The sequence below is a fragment of the Miniopterus natalensis genome, chromosome 17, assembly GCF_054644295.1.
Source record: "Miniopterus natalensis isolate mMinNat1 chromosome 17, mMinNat1.hap1, whole genome shotgun sequence".
In the NCBI taxonomy this organism is placed as follows: domain Eukaryota; kingdom Metazoa; phylum Chordata; class Mammalia; order Chiroptera; family Miniopteridae; genus Miniopterus; species Miniopterus natalensis.
The window spans coordinates 11,013,983-11,037,575 of NC_142097.1; the positions used below are offsets into that span (position 1 = coordinate 11,013,983).

Consider the following 23,593-nt stretch of genomic DNA (forward strand, 5'->3'; position numbering starts at 1 on the left):
TTCTAAGATAGAAAAGAGCCAAAAGGTGTGGCTTCTCCCAAAATCAAGCCCTCCCTGAGCATGGACCCAAATCCCTCTACGTCCATCTCTCTGTCTCCAGGGTCGGCATGTCAAGACTGGGCAGCTGGCTGCCATCAAGGTCATGGATGTCACGGAGGTAGGAAGCGTCTCAGGGCAGAGGGAGGGTTGGAGCATTAAGAAGGGGCCTCACCTCCTCCTGTTCCCCTAGGACGAGGAGGAGGAGATCAAACAGGAGATCAACATGTTGAAAAAGTACTCTCACCACCGCAACATTGCCACCTATTACGGGGCCTTCATAAAGAAGAGCCCCCCTGGAAACGATGACCAGCTCTGGGTGAGAAGTGCCCTCGGGCCTGCCCCCGTGTCCCTGTGCCTCTCCTTGCCCTTTCTGTCTCCAGGCTACTTGTTTGGAACTTGGCGTCAGAGCCCAGAGTCTCCTTGCCAGCCCTCTCTTCAGTCCCACAGCCTCTCCTATGTATGGATTGAGGGACCTCCTCACCCACACTTTGCAGCCTCTTGTTCTCTGAGTGTTTTGGTGGCAGGGGTTCTAGGGTTTGCCCCCACCTTTGCCCTAACCAGTACCTTACCCTGGGTCCAGCAGGCACTTCCTAAGTATGGAGCAATATAATCCTAGCAAGGGCTGGAAGAGACCACAGGGAAGTTAGTTCATGAATTCTACATTGGCACAGCTCCTAGGAAAGCAATAGACCAAACTCGGTGATAGGCGACAGATAGAGCTTGGATACCTCCCGGCAGTGTACAAGTCTGCTGGGTGATTGTTCTAACCAATGCTTACTGTAGCTCTTCTGGTCTCCCCCAGGTTCCCCCCTGGCCCAGAACATGTCTAAGTCATTCATCCTACCTGGGCACTTGGTGCCAGCTGATTCCTCAGCCTTGCCCTCTCTGGCACTCAGCCAGACCCGAGGACAGAGTGGCAAGGAACATGGTCGTAGCTGAGCAAGGGGGTAGCCTAGGAGGTTGGAGCTTTTGCAAGGTCTCCCCTTGTAGCAGTTGCCAGATGAGTACTTGTTTAGCACCTTCTGTATACCCTGCACAGATAAGCATGGTCCCTGCTTTCTATGCAGTACTCTTTTTGAGGACACACTCACTTACACATACTCATATTTCGTACACAGGAAAAAGATCAGTAATATGTCAGGTAGGTTTATCTGCCAACTGTGCCGAGCGAGAGATCCTTGAGGACTAGAGGCCGGGCGCTAGGGACCAGGCGCCCCCTTCTGGACCTGTTTGACATTGTCCTCCCATGATGCTTTGCTCAGATGAGCATATGCAAATTACTTTGCATATGCAAATATCCGTATCTCTCCCATCTTTTTCTGTGTTGGGTGTGGCTTTTAGGAAAGGTACAGTGAAAACATTTGAATAGACATGCCTATCACTGGGGGACTTCCCTTTTGGCACCTGCCTCTGGGTCTCAGGTTCTTCCCTAGAGATGGCGCAGGGAGCTCTCCTCATCTCCCTGCCTTAGCCTTGCCTCTGTGGAGTTTCTCCCATGGTGCTAGCAGGCTCCCTCCTGCACTGTGTTTTGTAGACTCCATGCACTTCAGGTCTAGCAGACTTGAAGAATTGCTGATTCTAGCCCCTTTCTTGGTCAGGATGAGAGGTTGGCAAACTTTTTCTGTGAGGGGCTGGATCGTAAATATTTGGGGCTTTGTGGGTTATACTGTCTGTCACAACTACTTAGCTCAGCCATTGTACCATGAAAGCATTCATAGACAATATATAAATGAGTGGGCATCACTGTATCTCCCAGAACCTTTATTTGGGATGCTATAATTTGCATGTCATATGGTTCTCTTTTTTCTTTTCAGCTATTTAAAAATGTAAAAACCATGCTTAGCTCATTGGCCATAGTTTGCTGACCCTGCTCCAGAGCAGTAGTTCTTAACCACTTTGGGGTAATGGGTCCCAAAGAGGATCTGGTGAGAGCATTGGACCCTTCCCCAAGGAAAATGCACACACCCATCTCATTTTGTCTATAAGGAGTAGGATTCCTTGGGCTCCTACTCTGGACACAGACCATGTCCCCCAGACCCACCTTCCCCGTTTTTCCCTACTGTATTCTCTTTCCCTTTTTCTCCTAATCTCAGGAAGTTCCTTGACCTTCGTGAGGGGGTCATATGGCCCCTGCCCTCCAGCTTATACCAGTTTTTGCCCCAAGGCCTCTGGTTCTTCTCCAGGGAGCTGGCAGGGAAAAGGGGCCTTGCCTAACTGCTGCTTTTCCTTCCGGTGCTCCCTGGGACCACAGCTGGTGATGGAGTTCTGTGGTGCTGGTTCTGTGACGGACCTGGTAAAGAATACAAAAGGGAATGCCCTTAAGGAGGACTGTATCGCCTACATCTGCAGAGAGATTTTGCGGGTGAGCGCTGGGCCCTTCCCTGCCTCCTGCTCCTGGGCATGGACCCTCCCTGTATACTGAGGACGAAATGGAATTATGCCCTCTTTAAGGAGCAGATGGCCTGATTGGGTTGGGGGGTAGAGACAGAGTCCTAACCTTGGGGACTCTCAAGCTGTTGGAGGAGACAAGTGCCTCTGTTTCCAAGTTCCGCTACTTCTCCACTTGCAACCCGCACCTGCTGGGAATTCCCAGGAGCCACCACGCTGAGGAAACTCCAGAATATCTCAACCTGCACTTGACCACATGGTTGAGAGGGGCTGCTGCTTCAGCCCAGCCCCATCCTGGCTAATGACTTCCCCTCCCCTCATCTCAGTCCAAGTTCTCGCTCTTTCCTACCCCTTCCAACATCAAGGCTAATTTCCCCCTCTCTCCTGCCCCAGGGTCTGGCCCATCTCCACGCCCATAAGGTGATTCACCGAGACATCAAGGGGCAGAACGTGTTGTTGACAGAGAATGCTGAGGTCAAGCTAGGTGCGCTGATCCCTTCTGGGCAGATGGGGCCCTCTCCAGGACAGTGAGAGGCCCTTTTTTCCCACTGGTGGCTCAAGTCCCACACCTGTAGGCTGGGATCCTTGCTTTCCCATATCCTCCCCTGGGATGCCCTGCCTCCTGCTGAAAATCACTCGAGAAATTTTTCCCCTGCTGTCTGTTATGTCCCCAGTGCTGTGCAGGTCTCTCTGGGGAGATGGGATATTTTTATCTGGGATGTTGTCCCTTGGTCCTTTCACATTGATTTTCCCCAAGACTCAGGAAGACTAGGTTAGGTTCTTCAGGATGTTGATGGGATGGAAGAGGTTCCGGGGAGTGTCTAGGTAGAGCAAGGACCGCAGCTGCCTTGGGACACGCCCATGTTGGATCCAAAATGAGGGGAGCAGATGTCACAGTTAGGACCCCTCCCTCCATGTCTTCTCAGTGGACTTTGGGGTGAGTGCTCAGCTGGACCGCACCGTGGGCAGGAGGAACACTTTCATTGGGACCCCCTACTGGATGGCCCCAGAGGTCATCGCCTGTGACGAGAACCCTGATGCCACCTATGATTACAGGGTATGGAGCAGAGAGTGTGGAGCATGGAAGCAGCCAAGGGCAGGAAGTGAGGTGGGGGTGATGGGTAGATTGAAAACATCAGGGGCTTAAGCAGTTTGGGGGACATAATGAAGGTCTGATGATGTGTTAGCTGTGAAGTGTTGGGGGACATTTTGTGGCAAGGGAAGTATGAATGGGAATATTGGGTAAGTTGGAGGAGGGTTAGAGAAGAGGGGCCTCAGGAAGGGATGTTGTCCAGCAAGTGGTTCTGAAGAGACCAGAGGTAGTAGGTGAAGAGAGTTATCAGGAACATTGACCTGTCCCTTCTTTCCTCTCCATAGAGTGACATTTGGTCTCTAGGAATCACAGCCATCGAGATGGCAGAGGGAGCCCCCCGTAAGTGCGGAATCTGGGAGAGAGGGGAGGGCCCAGAAAGTGGCTGCAGGGAAGAGGTGGGCCATGGGAGGTCATGGTGAGAAGGGCTCCTTTACGCTCTCAGTGTGGCAAAGGAACTGATGGTGTCTCTTCTGTGCCCCAGCTCTCTGTGACATGCACCCCATGCGAGCCCTCTTCCTCATTCCTCGGAACCCGCCACCTAGGCTCAAGTCCAAGAAATGGTAGGTCTCTGGGGATTTGGTGTCTAGGAAGGTCTCTGGACAAGGCCACACCCACCATACCCTGCCCACCATGCACCCCCCACCCCCCAACCCCCGTGTTCAGGCTTGAGTCTGCATCATAGAAGAGGTGTTGGGAAGGGCTGGTACTACAGCCAGAGCATTAGGGGGCACTGCTGTTGGGATATGGAGAAGACAGAAGGGAAGTCAGGGTGGCCTTTTGATGAATGATCCCCCCTCTTCCTCCTGTGACAACCCCTTCCAAGGGGGCCCTCCTAGTGTGAGCCATTGTTTGCAGGTCTAAGAAGTTCATCGACTTCATTGACACATGTCTAATCAAGACTTACCTGAGCCGTCCACCAACAGAGCAACTGCTAAAGTTTCCCTTCATCCGTGACCAGCCCACGGAGCGGCAGGTCCGCATCCAGCTTAAGGACCACATCGACCGATCTCGGAAGAAGCGAGGCGAGAAAGGTCAGTGGGGGAGGAGGGAGGTGTCTCAGAACACACTTCAGCCCCTGCTCCTCTTCACCAGCCCTGGCTCCTCCTGATTCCCATTCGGGCTCCTCTCCCAGACCCCAGCTCTCCCTGCCCAAAGAGATCTCCTTTCCCAAACTTCCAATCCCAGAGGGCTTTTTCCCATAGCACCTATCCAAGCCAGCCAGCCTTCCAAGTGAGTGTGGCCCTTTTACATCCTTACAAAAGCTTGTGTTGAGCACATTCATTTGTGAGTGCATGCACACATTCAGTCATATCTCACCCACTGTGGGGTCTAATCTCCATGTCTGCCCAGGCCCAAACCTGAGACCCACCGTCATTCCATTGCTCCAAGGAGGTGGGCAGGGACCCAGGTGCGTGGCCATCCAGACAGATCTTATTGGTTATCCCCATCTAAGGTTTCCCTAGCCCAGGGTGGGGTCTGGGGCACTGGGTGAAGAAACAGCAGTGATCTCCCCCCTGCAGAGGAGACAGAATATGAGTACAGCGGCAGCGAAGAGGAAGATGACAGCCATGGAGAGGAAGGAGAGCCAAGGTGGGCTTGGCAGGTGGAGTTTGGGGGCCTCACTTTTCATCTGAGGGGACATCAGAGGTCTCAGTCTGGGGATGGTGGGTTAGAGACACATAAGACAATCTCTGAGTGCTGAGAAGAAATGGAATGAATGAGCAAGAGGAGGCCATTGTGGCTCAGTTGGTCAAGCATAGTTCCGTGCACCAAAAGGTCATGGTTTGATTCCTGGTCAGGGCACATGCCCGGGTTGTGGGATTGATTCCCAGTAAGGGGCATGCAGGAGGCAGCCGATAGCTGATTGAAGTTTCTCACGTTGATGTTTTTCTCTCTCCCTCTCCCTTCCACTCTTAAAAGAAAAGAAAAATCAGTAAAAACATATATTTTTTTTAAAGTTGGGGAGAGAGTGATTCAGGGCTACAGGCTGGGGTATTCCTGGAGGGCAGAGCCCAAGACTGGGCAGGGGAGAGGGACCAGAGGCAGACTGTCTGGTCTAGGTAAAGCACCCACTCAGGTGGCTCCCCAGACATGAGAGTGGGAAATGGCTGGGTTCTGACCCCCACCTCCATTGTGCCACCCTGACCCAGCTCCATCATGAACGTGCCTGGCGAGTCCACACTACGCCGGGAGTTTCTCCGGCTCCAGCAGGAGAATAAGAGCAACTCAGAGGCTTTAAAGCAGCAGCAGCAGCTGCAGCAGCAACAGCAACGAGACCCTGAGGCGCACATCAAACACCTCCTGCACCAGCGGCAGCGCCGCATTGAGGAGCAGAAGGAAGAGCGGCGGCGCGTTGAGGAGGTGGGGTTGTCCTGGGAGACCTGGGCCAAGCCTGGGTCAGCAACCTCTCCTGGTCCCATCCCTGGTTCCATTGGGGCTGTTGGGAGAATCAGGAGCAAGCCAGGGCTTCCTAATCCTTTTTGTTTAGATTTGGATAGAAAGGGCCTGTCCTCTGTTACAAGCCCGGCCCCCAGGTACACTGCCTGCTTGCCAGCCCTGTGTGGATAGTTGTGCTGTCAGCATCCCTTTGGAGCAGAGCCATTTCTGAAAAGCCATACTGGTTCCCCACAGACAGGACTGTCCCCCTCCTTGTTTCTGCAAACCTCCACTCCAGGTTTGTCTAGCTCCAAGGAGCTGGGGGGTCTGTGTACAAACACTTCAGGCCCCTGGGCATCTGACTGTCAAGTAGTCGTCGAGTCTGAACATGAAGAGGAGCCTTCTGAAGACTCATTTTACTTTTAATTTTTAATTTTTTTGCTTAGATTTGCTGGAAAGTACAGTCTTGTCGAGCTAGTTGGAGGTGGGTGGGAGAAATTCATTTTAATAAGGAATCTTATTTTTAAATAGTTGTAGTTTTCTCTTATTTTAACAGCACCAGTTTAAAAGATTTTTTTATCTGTATGCATAGATATTTAAATTTATTTATTTATTTATTATTTATTTTGCAGGGGAGCATGGTGGGAAAGGCAGGCATGGTTGGTTTTAAAAATGCCTTAAGTAATGAAATTTTTGTTTGAAACAATTACTTGATTTCAAAGTTCACAGAGAGCTGGGCTTAACAAAAAAATTAATAGAATCATCCACACTATGTACTGCTCCCCAGAGCAGGCCCCAATCTTTGTTGAACAAAAAACAATTTGCAGGAAAGTGTACTACAAGAGAACACAGTGTAGATTTCTTTTAGTAAATAGGGTTTTCAGGTAGTTGAATGACAGAAAATTGTGCCTACCAGGATGTTTCCTGAAGCAGGCCTGCCAGATCCTCATTTAGAGATAGGCCAGCAAAGGTCCCCCAACTGAAATGGCCCCTTAGGGCTTTTACTTTTTTCTTTTTTTCCCTTTCCCTTTTGTTTTTCTTTCTCTCTCTTTCTGAACATGAAAGATCCTTCTAAAGAACCACCTCTTTCATTTCAGCTTAGATTTGCTGGAAAGTAGTCTTGTCAGTTGTACTAATTGGAGGTGGGTGAGAGAAATTCATTTTAATAGAGACCTTTTACTTTTTCTCTCTTTTGGGGTCAGACTCTTTGGTCAGAAAGATTGTGAAAGTAAAGTGCAACCTGAGCTACTGATGTTTGCTGAGGAGTTGGCCAAGTCCCTCTCCTCTGGTTGTGCTTCTGTGCATGGGCACATGCTGCCCTCTTGTGGCCAAAGGCTGTCATTACATCCCACTCTTTGGATTTACAGGCAGGTTGTTTTGAGAGGCCAGGAGTATTGTAGGGTTTATTGTTGACTCTCTGGTTTTTGTTTGGTGGGAAAGTGGGTAGGAGAAAGTATTATCCAATTTGGACCACTCCAAGGGCAGCAGCCAGCTGCTAAGTCTCTCTGGTCCCAAGCTCACAGCTACTTTGGCCAAGTAATGTTTCCCAAGCCAACCCCCCCGTGGCCTCCTGTGTAGGAGTAGGTAGGTTTATAGAAACAAGTGGAACCCGTTCTCTCACCATCATCCCTGGTGAGAAGACCTGCCCTAATTGTCCTGCAAGGGTCACCTTTCTAGGAGATGCCCGAAAGTGGGCTGGAGTGCCCCCTTCCAGGCTGAGTGTGTGGAGCAGTCCTTAAGACTACACCTCTCTTCACCCACAGCAACAGCGGCGGGAGCGGGAGCAGCGGAAGCTGCAGGAGAAGGAGCAGCAACGGCGGCTGGAGGACATGCAGGCCCTGCGGCGGGAGGAGGAGAGGCGGCAAGCAGAGCGGGAGCAGGTACAGGCCCTCAGCACACACTGCACACACCCCTTCTCTCCCCGGCCTCCCTGCCCACTCCTGCTGCCTGCCTCCCTGCTCCCCAGTACCCTTTCCCCCTTCTTTCCCTACCCCTAGATTCCTCCTATCTTTTCTAGCTTCACTCTTTCTCTCTGTTTTCTCCCACCCTTCAACCCCCAACCCTGGCTCCCTGCCCTCCTCCTGTCTCTGTGCCTTCATTCCCCATCTCTTTGCCCATCCCCGTCTCCTCTCCCTTGCACCTGCCCTCATGGGTCCTCCCCCCCGACTTCCTGCTCATTCCCTGCCCTCTTCGGGGCTCATCCCTCCCCGTCCTCTCTATTGCTCTTCCCTGCTCTCCTCCTCATCCTCACCCCACTGGTCCCTTCCTCCTCCGCCGCCAACTCCTTCGCCGCTGCCGCCTTTTCCTCTTTCCCTGCCCTTTGCCCCCACCCTACCCCTGCCCCCCAGGAATATATTCGTCACAGGCTAGAGGAGGAGCAGCGACAGCTCGAGATCCTTCAGCAACAGCTGCTCCAGGAACAGGCCCTACTGCTGGTAACGGGGTCCCCCAGCTTCCTCTGGGAAGATGCGTATCAGAGCTTTTCTGCCGGAATGGGATGGGAACACTTCAGGGGAAGGGACTCACCCAGGCATCAAGGGAAGACATCTCTCTAGGCAGGAGAAAGAAAGGGCATGCTGACTCTAACTTCCAGGGCTACACCTTGCTGAGCCCTCTCTCCCTACCCTTGGGCCCAGGAATACAAGCGGAAACAGCTGGAGGAGCAGCGGCAGTCCGAGCGTCTGCAGAGGCAGCTGCAGCAGGAGCACGCCTACCTCAAGTCCCTGCAGCAGCAGCAGCAGCAGCAGCAGCTTCAAAAACAGCAGCAGCAACAACAAATTCTTCCTGGGGACAGAAAGCCCCTGTACCATTATGGTCGGGGCATTAACCCTGCCGACAAGCCAGCCTGGGCCCGAGAGGTACTCGCTGCTTCCTTTGCTATCTAGGATGCCATCCTCCCAGTCCCACTGCCTGGGGCCTTAGCTGTGAGAAGCAGCCATTCCACAGTGCCAGGCACTGAGAAGGGGACAGGGGTGCTCTGCACAGGCACGAGGGCTGTAGGGACCTAAGTTTTGAGAACAGGGAAGCAAAGCTGGCCTGCTTGGCACCCTTTCGTATCACAGGTAGAAGAGCGAACAAGGATGAACAGGCAGCAGAACTCTCCCTTGGCCAAGACCAAGCCAAGCGGCACAGGGCCTGAGCCCCCCATTCCTCAGGCCTCCCCGGGGCCCCCGGGACCACTTTCCCAAACTCCTCCTATGCAGAGGCCGGTGGAGCCCCAGGAGGGACCGCACAAGGTGAGTCTCTTCCCATTCCTGTTTCAACACAGACATAGCGCAGGTACACGCACACACACGCACCCTTAGCCAGGGACCACAGACTTCATGATACATGGGCAGAGACATCACCTGCGTGCCGCTGTATGTCTGTTCCTACATCTTACCTGTTTGGGCTCTAGGAGCCCCGTTCAGTCGATTGGTAATTGGAAGCTGGAGGCTTTACCTGCCGTCCTCTCAGCCCAGGCCCCAGCTCACAGGTGGGGATGTGCACAGAGTGGGCAGCCTACCCTCCCTGGTCTCTCCCTGCAGAGCCTGGTGGCACACCGGGTCCCACTGAAGCCATATGCAGCACCTGTACCCCGATCCCAGTCCCTGCAGGACCAGCCCACCCGAAACCTGGCTGCCTTCCCAGCCTCTCATGACCCTGACTCTGCTGCCCCCACACCCACTGCCGCGCCCAGTGCCCGAGGAGCTGTCATCCGCCAGAATTCAGACCCTACCTCGGAAGGGCCTGGCCCCAGCCCAAACCCCCCAGCCTGGGTCCGGCAGGATAATGAGGCCCCACCCAAGGTAAGGACTAGCCTGTGGGACCAGGAAAGAGCACAGAAATACAGTTGACCCTTGAACAATGTGGAGGTTAGAGGCGCTGACCCTCCCCACAGTCAAAAGTCTAAATGCCCCCAAACTTCATTACTAGTAGCCTGCTGTTGACCAGAAGCTTTACCAATAACATAAAGTTATATAAGCTGTAGAGGAAAGAAAACATTATTAAGAAAGTAATAAGGAAGACGTGATACTTTTATAGAACTGTACACATTTCTTGAAAAAGACCCATGTATAAGTGGATCTGTGCAGTTCAAACCCATGTTATTCAAGGGTCAACTGTCGTAAGAGAGGAAATGGAGGCGAGTGGAGGGAGCAGCAAGGTGGAGATGGGTTTGGGGTTGGAAGGGAAGAGAAAGGCAAGTCATCCACCACAGCCCCAGTCCCAAAGGGGTTATGGTCTGGTGGCACATGAATGTGTCATGGTGATTCCTATGTGAGTGTGGGGATGGAAGAATGCCCAGGGTGTTTGGGAAGCATGAGGCAGACTTTCTGGGTTGGAATAGCAGCTCTGCCATTTCCTAGTTTCATGACCCTGGACAAATTCATTAGCTTCCTTGAGCTTAGCTTACTTCATAAAAGACAGGAGAGCACCTTTTGGGGCCCTAGTGAGAATAAAATGTTTGTGGTTCCAGCAGTGCTAACACCAGGCACACTGACCTCCTCCTCTCCTCAGGTGCCTCAGAGGACCTCATCTATTGCCACTGCCCTTAACACCAGTGGGGCTGGAGGGTCTCGGCCAGCCCAGGCTGTCCGAGCCAGGTAACATCTGGGTGAAGTTGGGTGGCAGGCTAGGGAGCAGGGTGGGGGGCAGAGGGGAGTTTGCCAGGTTACCCGCTTAGGGGTGGGCAAGCCCCAACCCAGTCACCTCAGCCCCCTCCCTGCCCCTGCCCCCGGCACCCCTGTGCTCCCTTCACAGACCTCGCAGCAACTCCGCCTGGCAAATCTATCTGCAAAGGAGGGCAGAGCGGGGGAGCCCCAAGCCTCCAGGGCCCCCTGCTCAGCCCCCTGGCCCACCCAACGCCTGTAGGTAATGGAGTTGTCCCCCCACTCACTCCTACCCTCACTTCTGCCACCTACCTGCCTCCCCGGGTGTTGGCTCCCTCTGCAGTGCAGCTCAGCCTCCCCCACCCCTGGGAGGGGAGTACCTTGTCCCTCACCCTGCCTCTGCACTCCCACAGTAACCCCGACCTCAGGAGGAGTGACCCTGGCTGGGAGCGCTCCGACAGTGTCCTCCCTGCCTCTCATGGACACCTTCCCCAGGCTGGCTCTCTGGAGAGGAACCGTGTGGGAGGTATGTGAACAGGGCCTGGTCGCCTGCTCTTGGGCCTGGACACAGTCTCCCTCAGGGTGTGCCCCACCTTTGGTAGGGTAGGGACTGGGCTGGGCATGGAGCTCTGGGGCTCAGGCCTGAGGGGTCAGCCCAGGGTGTGGGCTTGAGGTCCTCCTCATCCAGGTGTCAGTGACCTCCCTTCTCCCACTGTGCCATGTCCAGCCTCTTCCAAACTGGACAGCTCCCCAGTGCTGTCCCCTGGGAACAAAGCCAAGCCTGATGACCACCGCTCACGGCCGGGCCGGCCTGCAGTAAGTTAGCAGGTGGCAGCTGTGGCCTTGCCTTCTCCTGGTCTGGGACTTTGGGGCCAGCTGTGGAGCCCCTTGAGCCTGGGTGCTGGGGCGGAGCCTTCACTAATCTGCGTGAGAGGAGGGGCTGCGGGTTACAGATGTGCTTCTCAGTTACTAACCTTTCTTAACCTCTCTCCTGCCTCTTCCTGGCTGCCCTTCTTCCCCTGCGGCCCCTCCCAGAGCTATAAGCGAGCCATTGGTGAGGTTAGTGAGAAGGGGCCTGCTTGCAGGAGCCCCTCCTGTGACCCTGCCCCTTCTTCTCTGGCATCCTTTGTACCACCGCCCTCTCCCCCCTCTCCTTACACAGCTCCTCCCCTGCAGGATTTTGTGCTGCTGAAAGAGCGGACGCTGGATGAAGCCCCACGGCCTCCCAAGAAGGCCATGGACTACTCGTCATCCAGTGAGGAGGTGGAGAGCAGTGAGGACGAGGAGGAGGAAAGCAATGGCGAGCCGTCAGAGGGGAGCAGGGACACCCCTGGGGCCCGGTATGGAGGCTCCCTGGGGGTGGGGGCACTCCCGCGTCAGGGGCACCCTGAGAGAAGGGGTTGCATGTCGGGGGGAGGGGGGCCTCTGGGACAAGCCTGAGGGAAAATGGTTCCCCTTTTCTCAGAGTGGGGAACCCTGGCTGTCACTGCTGGTCAGGAGTATGGGGCTGGTGTTCCCATCTCTCTCCCACTGTCCTGTCAGTAGGGGGTGGTCTCTTCAGGTTCCTGTCTGCCACCCCCCTTCCCCAATGCTGGCACAGGACACCCAACAGTGGGGCAAAGGCTGCTCAGTGGGGGCTGAGTGCATCAGATTTTGAATAGAGACTGAAACTGAAAGCCCTAGGCCTCCTGCTCTCGTCTGCTCCCATGGTACTTGGGTGGCAGGCAGGACCTAGAGGGCCTCATAACTTTCCTCTCTCCCATAGCAGTGATGGGGACACAGACAGTGTCAGCACCATGGTGGTCCATGACGTGGAGGAGATAGCCGGGACCCAGACCCCCTATGGGGGTGGCACCATGGTGGTCCAGCGCGTGAGTAGGCACCGCATTCTTTTGAGCACCTGCTGTGACCCTCCTTGGTCCCAGCACTGGCCCCCTTCCCTCTGTTCCTTTAGACTCCTGAAGAGGAGCGAAGCCTGCTACATGCCGACAGCAACGGTTACACAAACCTGCCAGATGTTGTCCAGCCCAGCCACTCGCCCACTGAAAGCAGCAAAGGTCAAAGCCCCCCCTTGAAGGATGGAGGCAGCGATGTAAGTTGGGTGCAGGCAGGTCCATGTGGGGAGGAAAGGGCACTGGCAGTGGGCAGATCAGGGGGGTACTCGGGGTACTGTGCTGGGCTGGCAGAGCACCTGGGAGCTAATTGGCCAGGGTTCTCCTTGAGGGACCTGGGGCCTAGGAATAATACCAGGGGGAGGGCCACAGGCTGGGGTCTCATGTGTTTGCCTGACTACTGTCCCTACCCCCACAGTACCAGTCTCGTGGGCTGGTGAAGGCCCCTGGCAAGAGCTCGTTCACAATGTTTGTGGACCTAGGCATCTACCAGTCTGGAGGCAGTGGGGACACCATCCCCATCACAGGTGAGGATGGGACGAAGTATCTGCCATGAGGCCTGGAGAGTAGCTGAGGTGAAGCTCCAGTGATGCGGCTTCGCGAAGCGTCTCAGCTTCCCCTTTCACCTGAGCACCTGCCCTGGCACAGAGGCAACAAGGGCTTCTAAAGCCACTTTAACCCAAGAGGGAAAATGCTCAGCAGCACAGGGACCTATGTGACAGAACAAGGACTTTTGGCTCTGTTCCAACTCCTTTGTGCACCACCTCCATTCTCTGGTCTTTCCCTTTCCTTCTGAGTATTCAGAGGAGCCAGGACTAAGTGTAAGGGTAGGGTAAGAAGAGACAGGGTAAGGGGGCAGCAGCCCACCTCCCCTCCCCACTCTCCCCGGCAGCCCTAGTGGGTGGAGAGGCCGGTCGGCTTGATCAGCTGCAGTATGATGTGCGGAAAGGCTCTGTGGTCAACGTGAACCCCACCAACACGCGGGCCCACAGTGAAACCCCCGAGATTCGGAAGTACAAGAAGCGATTCAATTCTGAGATCCTCTGTGCGGCCCTTTGGGGTAAGCCAGGGCTGGGAAGGAAAAGAGGGATCTGGTGTGCCCCTGTGCTCCTGGCCAGGTGAGGGCCTGGCTCTGCCCCTGATCTGCCCAAGGGCTTCTATTGCAGGTGTCAACCTGCTGGTGGGCACGGAGAACGGGCTGATGCTGCTGGACCGAAGTGGGCAAGGCAAGGTGTATGGACTCATTGGGCGGCGGCGCTTCCAGCAAATGGATGTGCTGGAAGGACTCAACTTGCTGATCACCATCTCAGGTGTGTGTGTGGAGTACAGGGGTGGGGGAGAGGGCCGGGAGGAGGGGGCTCCGCTGCTTGGCTCTCTGTCACCATCTTCAGCCTGGGCAGAGGGCAACCTTGGTCCAGGAGCCAGAAGTTGGGGCCACTTTCTCACCCCTCGTGGTATGCTGAAAAGGATGGCCAGGACGCAGAATCTGGACCTCCAATGAAGGGAGCGTGTGTGTGTTTCTGTGTCTGTGTGTATCTGTGTCCTCGCCCCTCAGGGAAAAGAAACAAACTGCGCGTGTATTACCTGTCCTGGCTCCGGAACAAGATTCTGCACAATGACCCAGAGGTGGAGAAGAAGCAGGGCTGGACCACCGTGGGGGACATGGAGGGCTGCGGGCATTACCGCGTTGGTGAGGAGGTCACAACAGAGTGGCCAGGGCACATTTGTTTATGAGAAGAGAGAAATGGGGGTTTGGGCTTAATGGTCATGAAGCCAGAGACTTGGTGCCTGGCATTGGGGGTGTAGTGACAAACCTGTGGGAGGGGCCCCGCAGTCCAAGAATCCCTCTTCTTTCCTGCCCCCAGTGAAATACGAACGTATTAAGTTCCTGGTCATCGCCCTGAAGAATTCCGTAGAGGTGTATGCCTGGGCCCCCAAACCCTACCACAAATTCATGGCCTTCAAGGTAATCCTAGCCTCAGCCCTCCAACACTGTTCCAAGGTCTGACTCCTCCACCTGTGTCCCCTGATCCCTTCTTTCCTCCACAGTCCTTTGCTGACCTGCCTCACCGCCCTCTGCTGGTGGACCTAACAGTAGAGGAGGGACAGCGGCTCAAAGTCATCTATGGCTCCAGTGCAGGCTTCCACGCTGTGGATGTCGACTCGGGGAACAGCTATGACATCTACATCCCTGTTCATGTAAGCTTGGCCGGACTGTGGGCAGAGGGGGACCACCAGTCTAGACTCCAGATTCAGTGACTCCAGCCTACCTTCTCCCTAGATCCAGAGCCAGATCACTCCCCATGCCATCATCTTCCTCCCCAACACCGATGGCATGGAGATGCTGCTGTGCTACGAGGATGAGGGCGTGTATGTCAACACATATGGGCGGATCATTAAGGATGTGGTGCTGCAGTGGGGAGAGATGCCCACCTCTGTGGGTGAGTGTGGTGTTTTTCCCCAAGCTGCAGGTCCCTGAGCTGGCCTTGGAGTGGGCCCCAGCTGCAGCCCACTCACTGCCCCTCAACTCCCTTCTCCTCCAGCCTACATCTGCTCCAACCAAATAATGGGCTGGGGCGAGAAAGCCATCGAGATCCGCTCCGTGGAGACAGGCCACCTGGATGGGGTCTTCATGCACAAACGAGCTCAGAGGCTCAAGTTCCTGTGTGAGCGGAATGATAAGGTGGGAGCCCCTTGCCCCCTGGAAAGGGCCAGGGCCCCTGTATTGGGCTGGCTTCCACAGCCCTAGGTCCCCACCAAGGTGACAGTTGTCGGCTCTTCCTGAAAGGGAACCCTTGGGGAACACCACGCAGTCACCACCTGCCCTTCCCCTTGCCTTCAGTTTCTGAGAACTCTCCAGATTCTTTAACCCCAGAGGTCTTCCAGCTACCCTCTTTCCTCTTCCCCAAGCATTTTTGCTCTTCAGGGGGGTGGGGGTTATTCTTTCTTTTCTTTTTTTTTTTTTTGTTAATCTTCACCTGAGGGTATTTTTTCCATTGATTTTTAGAGAGAGTGGAAGGGAGGGAGGGAGGGGGAAAGAAACATTGATGTGAGAGACAGACATCAATTGGTTGCCTCTTGCACGTGGAAATTGAACCTGCAACCAAGGTACGTGCCCTTGATCAGAACTGAACCCGTGACCTTTCAGTGCGAAGGCCATTGCCCTAACCACTGAGCATCACTGGCCAGGGCAGGATGGGGGTTATTCTGAGAGACTGAACTTTGCAGTTTCTCCCAATTAACTGAAACTCTCCCCGCCCCCCATCCATCCCTTGGTGACTTCTTCTCCTTCCCCACACAGGTATTCTTTGCCTCAGTCCGCTCTGGGGGCAGCAGCCAAGTTTACTTTATGACTCTGAACCGCAACTGCATCATGAACTGGTGACAGGCCCTAGGCTGGAGCTCTCCCACAGGGACCCAGCTCTCCCCCCACAGCCAGACTTCCCAGGCCGCCCTGCTTTCCCCTCCTTGGGCTTTTGCTTTTACTGGTTTGATTCACTGGAGCCTGCTGGGAACGTGACCTCTGACCCCTGATGCTTTTGTGATCACATGACCACCCCCTTCCCCAACATGTTCTCTTCCCCAAAACTGTGCCTGTCCCATCTTCTGGAGAGAGGCACAGCTTCCCCTTAACAGGAATTGAATGGGCCTAGCCCCATCCCCCCTTTTCTCCACTTAAGAGGAGAGTGCTTGGGGCTTGGACCCTGTACCCCACTGCTGCTGACTGGGCAGGGCCCTGGGCCCCTTCATTTGCACGTCAGGGGAGCCGGCTCCCCCCTTGAATGTACCAAACCCTGGGGGGGGGTCACTGGGCCCTAGGTTTTAGGGGGGTCACCAGCCACTCTAGGGGCAGGGACCATTTCCTCATTTTCTGAAAGCACTTTAATGATTCCCCTCCCCCCAAACCCCAGGGAATGGAAGGGGGACCCCGCCAGCCAAAACATTTCTTCCTCTCCAACCCCCATCTCTTCTAGCCTCTGCCCTTCCCTGGTGGAGGGAGGGAGCAGGGAGCTCTCACCCTCCACACCCCCTTGCTTGCATCTGTATATAGTGTGAGCAGCAAGTAGCCCTATTCCCTCCTTGCCCCTACCCCTACCCCTCCTCAATGTAGTGGCCTTGGATATCCCGTTTGTTAATAAAGACAATTCAACCAGCTCCCACTTCAGACCCGTTTTTATTCTGTTTTCTCTCACAATCCGGATACTAGCCAGGGCAAGCAAGCAGAATGGGTACCAATGGCGCATGGTGGGGTGGCATGTACAGTGAGTCTTGGGGGGAGAAGTAGGTGGGCAGTGCTGGGCCAAGAAAACCTAGAAAAAATGACCGAGGGAGGGCCACTGCTGCCTCAGCCCTGTTACCCCTGTGGGCCTGTGGGGGAGCTGCCAGAGGGTCCTGGCTTCCTGGCTCCAGACTCTTAAGTGCCAGTCCTGCAAAGGGGCCTCTCCTGTGTGGCTATAAAATAGCTTAGAAGGTCCAATGGGGCTGGGGCCTGAGCAACACTGGGAGATCAGCAAGGCTGAATCTAGCATGGCTTTTGCTTTCCAGAGGATTGGCATCCAAGAGCCTGCTTGAACAACCCTCTCCCTCTTTCTGATTGCTGCATGGTGACCAGACCTACACACTTGTGCACTCGCAGCGTGTGTTTACAAAATACTGATTTATTATCTGCAGTGATAAAGGATCATAATATAGCAGTGGCAGCAACTTGCTTTTCAAAACCTATTTCCTCATGGAGATGGATAGGAAAGTTGGAGTCAGTGCGTCCGCCTGCTCAGGTCTTCAGACACGGTGGGTAGGGCAGGTCAGGCACTTGGTTTAAGTAGCCCCCGAGGAAGATGAGGCTGGAGCCCACACTGAAGAGCACCAGAGCCGCCCAGAAGCAGATGTTGTCAAGGGCCTTTCCCATGCGCACCCAGTCGGACACCTCCTGAGGAAGGGGCAGGCACAGAGTCCGCAAGGGCTGCAGGAACCTGCAGCACAATAATAGTGGGGAGGCCTCTGCAGCGCCCACCCCGCTCCTGGCTCCTGGCCCACCTCGCCCGTGGCCTCCTGGTCTCGCATGCTCTCGGCCACGAAGTTCACGGCATCCACACAGCAGCGGATCTCGGGGGCAGCGGCGCCCAGGCTCTGGTAGAGGGCAGCTGCGGGAAGGGTGGGAGCAGCCCCAGGGTGGGTCATGCGGAGCCTCCCCCAGTGCAAGCGCCCCCGAAGGCCCACGCAGGCCGCTCTGCTCACCCGTCCAGGCGCCGTGCCGGTACCTCTGCCCCTCAAACACGAGCTCACTCCGCGGCTTTTTCAGTATCAGCTCCTCAGCGCGGAGCAATATGCCCACAGAGGATGCCCGCCTCGGGGGTGAGGCGGCCCCGGGGGCCTCCGGGGGCTCCCCGGAGCCCAGGAGGCGCGGCAGCAGCTCTAACAAGACCTAGGGGTGGGGTGGGGCGGGGCGGCGATCAGCTTCAAGTCCTGCCTCCCGCCCGCCGCCGCCCAACCAGCAGTTGCGGCGCTTACGTGGCGCAGCCGCGGGGACATGGCGTGAGTGGTGGGTGTCCGCAAAGACACGTTGAGCACGATGACGCAGTTCATAACAATGAGCGTGGCAACCACCATGACGAAAATGAGGTACCTGAGGGGCTCGGAGTGAGCGACATTACAGCCTCCCCGAGTCCCCAGAATCGCAGGGGGAGCCGCTGATCCTTTGACCTCACAAACACGCCTCTCCACCGAGGTGGAGTGAGGCTCCTCTGCGGGGCCACATGCGTCCCCAGGCCCTTCTCTCTCTCCTACCGCCCATGGCAGCCATGAAGGAGACCCCCCCAGCTCCCGGGAAACCCTGCTGTGGGTCTACCACTCCCACAGTTCCACGGAGGTGAGGTGATGCCAGTGGCCCGGCCAAGGGTGGCACCTCGAGACCTCTCTGGGAAGGTCTCCAGCGTCCCCCACCGCGACCTCTGCCCTATGACCCGATGGCTCCATCGCCAATGCTCCTTCTCCAGGTGGCCCCCCAGCCTCCTCTTCTGCCTCCCCTGGAGCTCATTGTGGCCGCAGCCCATGAGTATCTGGAGCAGAGGTTCAGAGAGCTGAAGGCCCTGGAGCCGCGGGAGCTGAACCAACTGCCGGTCCCGAAGCCCACCCTGGGGCTGGTGCTAAGAGAAGCCGAGGCCCAGCGTCGTGAACTTCGGCGCCACCTTGTTAGAGGTGGGGCGCTGGGAGGGGGGGCTGAGGAGGGGCGGGGAAGGGCGATAGAGGCCTCTGCATCGGCAGCTAACTCTGGTACACTCAATGAAGATCTCAGCCCTGTGGCTACAGCAGGAGATGCGGAGACAGCAGCCGGGGCCCAGCCCCAGGTGCCGGGGATCCCGGTGGAGCGCCGGCCGGGGTAGCCCAGGCCGCAGGGCAGGGGGCTAGGCGAGCGGGGGCTGCGGCGAGCTCGAGCGCGCGGCTCCCGCTCCAGGGGCCGTGGCTTTGCCTGTGTGGACGGGGTCTACAAGGGTCTGCCTCATTCTGCAGCAATGTAGAAGCCAGCTGGGTCTCAGGACCCCCGGGGAACCGGTTCGGGATGGAGAGGTGAATTGGGGGCCGGAGGGGCACGGTGTGGAGACACTGAGCCGCCCCCCTAAACAGAGATACTCAGGATACGTCAATGTGGCGTCCAGCAGCAGTGCGAAGGACAGGGGACCAGCGAATCCACCGTGGTCCCAGCCCCACCCCGCGTTCAAATAAAGCCCAGGCAGAGACCAGGCAGCCAAAGTGGCTCCCAGAGTCTTTTGGCTTTGGCCCCGCCCACGCGCCCACCCATTAGCTCCGCCCGCCAGGCCCACCCATTAGCTCCGCCCAGTCCCAGCATGGCCCCGCCCTTCGCGCTAGCCACGCCCCCGCCTGGGCACTGACGGGACCCCTTGTGCCCTCACCTGCCCAGCAGCGGCACGCTCAGAGACGTCTCTGGGATTTTCTGGGCAATTAGGAACAAGAAGACGGTCTGGGCGAGCAGGACGTTGATGGAGACGGTGCATTTCTGGCCGCCAGCTGGAGGGAGCGCCCAGTGAGAGCAGCTGCCCTCCCATCCCCGGAACGAGCCCCTCTTTAGGGTTCGGGCGACTCCTTACCCTGCGACGGCAGGAAGTAGGCGAGCAGCACCAGGCCTGAGATGAGCACGCAGGGCACGATGATGTTAATGATGTAGAAGAGCGGCTTTCGGCGAATGATGAGCGTGTAGATGACGTCAATTTCCCCGGGACCATCAGCGGAGGCCGCGTCCTGGCGGCGGATCACCCCGGGGCAGAAGTCGATGGCCCACTCGCCGTTCTCTGCGGGACGGGTGACGCGGTCAGCCTGCTCTCGGGTGGGGCGCCCTGCTCTAAGCCGCACCCCTGAGCGTGGGGACCCATAACTCCGGGCGGCGGAGAGTCTGCAGTGTCTGGACCGGGGTGGGCGGGGCAGGTGGACGGGGCTACTTGGGCCACGGGCCGTCCGCACGAGGGCAATTCGGGCAGAAAGGGCTGTTTCCGGTGGGGTACTGAACGACCGCGAGGAAGCAGGGCTGGTCCGACCATCGAGAATAATTTCAGGAAAAGGGCGAATTAAAGCGCGGTTGCCAAAGCCCATCCCTGGGATTGATGGTCTGGGTCCGCCCCCTTTGCAAGCCCCTTCTCTGGGACCCCGTCTAGAAGCGGGTTTCAGGAGCAGGAGGGGACCTCACCAGTATAGGCCTCAGTGTCGATATCGATCTTGCTGATGGTCTTGCCGTCGTCGTCGACCACAAAGACGAACTCCACTTCTTGGGCATTGTACGTCTGAGAGCTGCGGAGCCAGGGCGGGGGGCCCCCACCCCAGAAACTCGGACTCAGGCCCTAGCCTCAGTCCCTGTCCTGGAAGCTGGGATCTGGCGGGATAGTCACACCCCACCCCATTATCCAAATCACGCTTATTTCCACCCCGCCTCTAATTCGCCGCAGCAGCCCCGACCCTTTCCAGCGCCTGGCTCCGCCTCCAGCACAAGACCCCGCCCCCAGGCCCGTGTCTCCCGCCCCCAGGCCCCGCCCCCTGCTCCCAGAATCCCGTAATAACGGGGTCTCCGAGTATCTCTTCCCACCGGAAAACGAGCGAGCAGTTCTGCCAGTCGAAGGGGAAGTAGGTGACCTCCACGGCGCAGGTGCTGCGGTAGATGGCGGGGGGCAGCCAGCTCACGTAGCCCCCCTCGTAGACCAGCACGTTGGCGTCGTAAGCCACCCCGAAGTTGCCGTCAATGCTGTGGGCTCCCGGAATCGCAGCGTTTGCGGGGGTCCGCGACCCCTCGCCCTCCGAGCAACCCCCCCCCCATCGGGTCCAGCCCAGCCCCCTCGGGCCTCGCCTTCCTTCCAGCCCGGTTGCCGCTGGGTCCTTACTTGTTTTCCAGCACAATCTCCGGTAGCCACACAAGATTCGAAGGGACCCGCAGGATGTTTACGCCCCCAAAGTCACTCTTGCTGTAGTTGAGTCGGTAATCCTGCCAGTCCTAAGGGGTGGGGACGGGAGGACGTGCGCCTTGCATCTCCCACCTGGTGCCCGCCAGGAGTTTGAGAGAAAGGGGTGCGTCCTCTGGACAAGGCCTCACGCTGGCCCCCAGATTTGACTCACGATTCCAATCCAGACGCTGGTGGTGAGGGTCTCCTCTTTCTCGTTCTGCACGTGGGAGATGAGGGTGGGACACCAGGGCCAGAAGCGAGCTTCAGGGCAGAGCTCAGCAGTTGGGGCCAGAAGTGAAATTTTAAGCTCAGAGATGGTACTGGGAGTGGAGGTGGGGCATCTTACCAGTGAGATGAGGTTGGTCAGGGTGACCTTGAGGTTGATGGTGACGGTGTCCTCAGGCCCCCTCACTGGCCTGCATCCTGGGTCATAGTTGTCGAAAAGATGGTGATAAAGGCGCAGCTCCTCATTATTTCCCTCGCCTCTGCCTGGGGATGGGGTCAAGCAGCGGAGTCACTAGAGGTGAAGAGGCTGGGGGCCTTCTCCCCTCTGCCCCCTCTGGGTCTGTGCAGGGCTCTGCTTCTCTGTGTATTTTTCCATGTGTGTCTTCTGAGCCAATGGTGTTGCACCTGGGGACCCAACATTGTGTCCCAGTCTACATCTTGGTCTCTGTCTTTGTCTTATGTTAACATCTCCGTGTGTGTCCAACCACCTCCCCTGACCCCTGTCCATACCGAGAAACTGCAAGAGGAACAGGGCGCTGAGCAGAGCCCCTGCCATCCCGCTGTCTGGTTCTCAGGGTTATTCTGAACTTTGGCAGGCTTGGAGCCGGGCAGGCCAAGGCTCATGAGTGAGGGGGAGGAGAGTGTTAGTTCCGGGCTGGGTTAGGGGGACTGTCACCTAATCCTCTTACCACCCCTACTGAAGCCAGGGACAACTTGTCTGTTTCCAGAGACAGCTGCTTCATCCTGTGTTGCCTGCCCCCACCCCATCCCAGCATTCTTTGCTTGGTCTTTGGCCAGCTTCCCCAGCCACAGACCTGATCCTCTCATGACTGGAGCAGGCTGGATTCAGGTGAACAGGTCCCTTAAGAGCACCTGGAACCACAAGCCTGGCAGCAGGGGAGAGGGATACCCTGCTTTCAACATACCCTGGTGTCCTTTCACTGAACTGCCCTGTGTGGGTGACATCCCTTGCCTCCCATACTCACCCGTGTGGAACACAGGTTACCACCACCCCAGCCCAGTCAAGATCACACTGATGCAGTTTCTGCTGGCAGAGTCTGGCAAAAGTAGTGTCTGTAAAGGCCTGGTAATGAGACAGGCAGTCCCAGGGGAGTAGTCTGCAGTAACAGACTCCACCTGGCAAAGATGGCCATGCTGAAGGATAGGGCTGCCTCCTCCCCCAACCCGTCCTCATGTCTGCCCACCCCCAACCCTTCTCCTAGCCTCTCTCTGCTGTCATCTGGTGGACACATAGGATAGTACTGTCTTCCCCACCCCTAACACACACACCTTAATTGATCCTTTCAGTGTTTCTTAGTTTCCCTGGACCACCCTAATCAATCACCTGGGATGCTTATTTAAAATTCAAATTCCTAGGCTCCATCCCCAAAGAATCCCAATTTAGGAAGATGGCAGAGATGAGGTGCCAGGAACCTGTTTTTTAAGAAGCTATCTAGTCCTGGCCAGTGTGGGTCAGTTGGTTGAGTGTCTCCCATGCACGAAAGGTCACAGGTTAATTCCTGGTCAGGGCACATCCCCAGGTTTCGGGTTCCATCCCAGTTGGGGTGTGTCTGGGAGGCAACCAATCTATGTTTCTCTCTCACATCAATGCTATTTCTCTCTCCCCCTCCCTTTCTCTCTAAGTCAATAAAAACTTTTTTCTTTTTTTTTTTAAAGAAGCTATCCCTATTTTTCCTCATGGGTGTGAGGTGCTAGACTAAGCACTTCTTGTGCCTTACACACTGCTTCCTCTTGCCAGTCGGGGGATGCAGTTACCATTGTGCTGAATGTATGAAAGAGGACTCTAAGGTCAGGTGCCAGGTCAGAGAAATAGATTGGCAATAATACATGAGACTTACCGATAAACTTTATTAAACATTTTTACCTATGTTCATTTTACACTTTACACAACACTTTCATGGCCATTTTTAGGTCTCCTTCCTCTACCTGTGAGGTCCCCATGTTACAAGCGAGGATACTAAAGACCAGAGGGTCCACGCAGCTTGTCCATTTTCCACACACCCTTGAAGCTTCTGCTTCCTCTGCTAACTGCCTTATCATTCCACCTTTCCCACTTCAGACCCCAGAAGACTATGTGGCCCGTCTCACTTCTTTGCATGTGGCTGATACATGTACTGACTCTAAAATCTGTGCTGCTGCTTATTCCAGAGTCTCTAGGTCAGAGCCTGGGCCAAGAGTTGTTGTGATAAATACAGATATTATTCAAACATTAGTGAGCATCTGCAAGCTTCCCTGAACGGGGCCAGATGCTATTATTATAGAGATGAGTAAGACATGGCCTCAAGGAGGTGAGGGAGACCTATAAGCAGACAGTGACACCAGAACTGTCAAAAGGGTAAAAAAACAGGAGCTATGAAGCTGCAAGTAGCTTCTTTGTGTTACAAGAATCAGATCCCCAAGCCATCTCCTGTAGGCTTAACACAAGGACTGGGACTAACCAGACCAGTGTCAGTGGCCAGGGCAGCCCCGGACTGGCCACCTCCCCTGCCTCTGCTCCGCCTGCTGTGCTCCTCTCACTCCTGACCAGCC

At 56.0% G+C, this 23,593-nt stretch overlaps 3 protein-coding genes across 4 annotated transcripts in view; 2 read left to right on the top strand and 1 right to left on the bottom strand.

The window, feature by feature from the left end:
* MINK1 (misshapen like kinase 1) overlaps positions 1 to 16,532 on the top strand; it is a 62,659-nt gene extending 46,127 nt beyond the window's left edge. Inside the window, exons 3-33 of one of the 2 annotated variants that reach the window (XM_087825927.1) lie at positions 101 to 157; positions 230 to 355; positions 2,291 to 2,401; positions 2,821 to 2,911; positions 3,354 to 3,484; positions 3,805 to 3,859; positions 4,002 to 4,080; positions 4,376 to 4,551; positions 5,041 to 5,110; positions 5,671 to 5,881; positions 7,660 to 7,776; positions 8,245 to 8,331; positions 8,533 to 8,754; positions 8,959 to 9,132; positions 9,424 to 9,684; positions 10,394 to 10,479; positions 10,637 to 10,747; positions 10,899 to 11,011; positions 11,213 to 11,301; positions 11,662 to 11,825; positions 12,251 to 12,356; positions 12,440 to 12,577; positions 12,796 to 12,904; positions 13,270 to 13,437; positions 13,544 to 13,687; positions 13,933 to 14,067; positions 14,243 to 14,343; positions 14,427 to 14,576; positions 14,659 to 14,818; positions 14,921 to 15,060; positions 15,679 to 16,532. In XM_087825927.1, coding sequence (XP_087682053.1) covers positions 101 to 157; positions 230 to 355; positions 2,291 to 2,401; positions 2,821 to 2,911; positions 3,354 to 3,484; positions 3,805 to 3,859; positions 4,002 to 4,080; positions 4,376 to 4,551; positions 5,041 to 5,110; positions 5,671 to 5,881; positions 7,660 to 7,776; positions 8,245 to 8,331; positions 8,533 to 8,754; positions 8,959 to 9,132; positions 9,424 to 9,684; positions 10,394 to 10,479; positions 10,637 to 10,747; positions 10,899 to 11,011; positions 11,213 to 11,301; positions 11,662 to 11,825; positions 12,251 to 12,356; positions 12,440 to 12,577; positions 12,796 to 12,904; positions 13,270 to 13,437; positions 13,544 to 13,687; positions 13,933 to 14,067; positions 14,243 to 14,343; positions 14,427 to 14,576; positions 14,659 to 14,818; positions 14,921 to 15,060; positions 15,679 to 15,762 — 3,966 coding nt within the window. In that variant the 3' untranslated portion in view covers positions 15,763 to 16,532. The remainder of the gene's footprint in view (positions 1 to 100; positions 158 to 229; positions 356 to 2,290; positions 2,402 to 2,820; positions 2,912 to 3,353; positions 3,485 to 3,804; positions 3,860 to 4,001; positions 4,081 to 4,375; positions 4,552 to 5,040; positions 5,111 to 5,670; positions 5,882 to 7,659; positions 7,777 to 8,244; positions 8,332 to 8,532; positions 8,755 to 8,958; positions 9,133 to 9,423; positions 9,685 to 10,393; positions 10,480 to 10,636; positions 10,748 to 10,898; positions 11,012 to 11,212; positions 11,302 to 11,661; positions 11,826 to 12,250; positions 12,357 to 12,439; positions 12,578 to 12,795; positions 12,905 to 13,269; positions 13,438 to 13,543; positions 13,688 to 13,932; positions 14,068 to 14,242; positions 14,344 to 14,426; positions 14,577 to 14,658; positions 14,819 to 14,920; positions 15,061 to 15,678) is intronic. The other variant, XM_087825928.1, reaches the window with a different exon arrangement.
* On the bottom strand, positions 16,533 to 21,599 carry CHRNE (cholinergic receptor nicotinic epsilon subunit). Its single transcript, XM_016200888.2, has 12 exons — positions 21,554 to 21,599; positions 21,165 to 21,307; positions 20,991 to 21,035; positions 20,759 to 20,868; positions 20,467 to 20,622; positions 20,074 to 20,174; positions 19,481 to 19,681; positions 19,286 to 19,400; positions 17,886 to 18,000; positions 17,613 to 17,799; positions 17,412 to 17,518; positions 16,533 to 17,304 (listed from the first exon to the last, which is right to left on the bottom strand). The coding sequence occupies exons 1-12, from the start codon at positions 21,597 to 21,599 to the stop codon at positions 17,149 to 17,151; spliced, it is 1,482 nt and encodes a 493-aa protein (XP_016056374.1). The 3' UTR covers positions 16,533 to 17,148.
* Positions 18,341 to 19,097, top strand: C17H17orf107 (chromosome 17 C17orf107 homolog). The gene is given in 5 exon segments (XM_087826457.1): positions 18,341 to 18,538; positions 18,540 to 18,572; positions 18,663 to 18,694; positions 18,696 to 18,877; positions 18,880 to 19,097. Coding segments are annotated over 5 exon segments (663 nt in total).
* Positions 21,600 to 23,593: the final 1,994 nt, after the last annotated feature.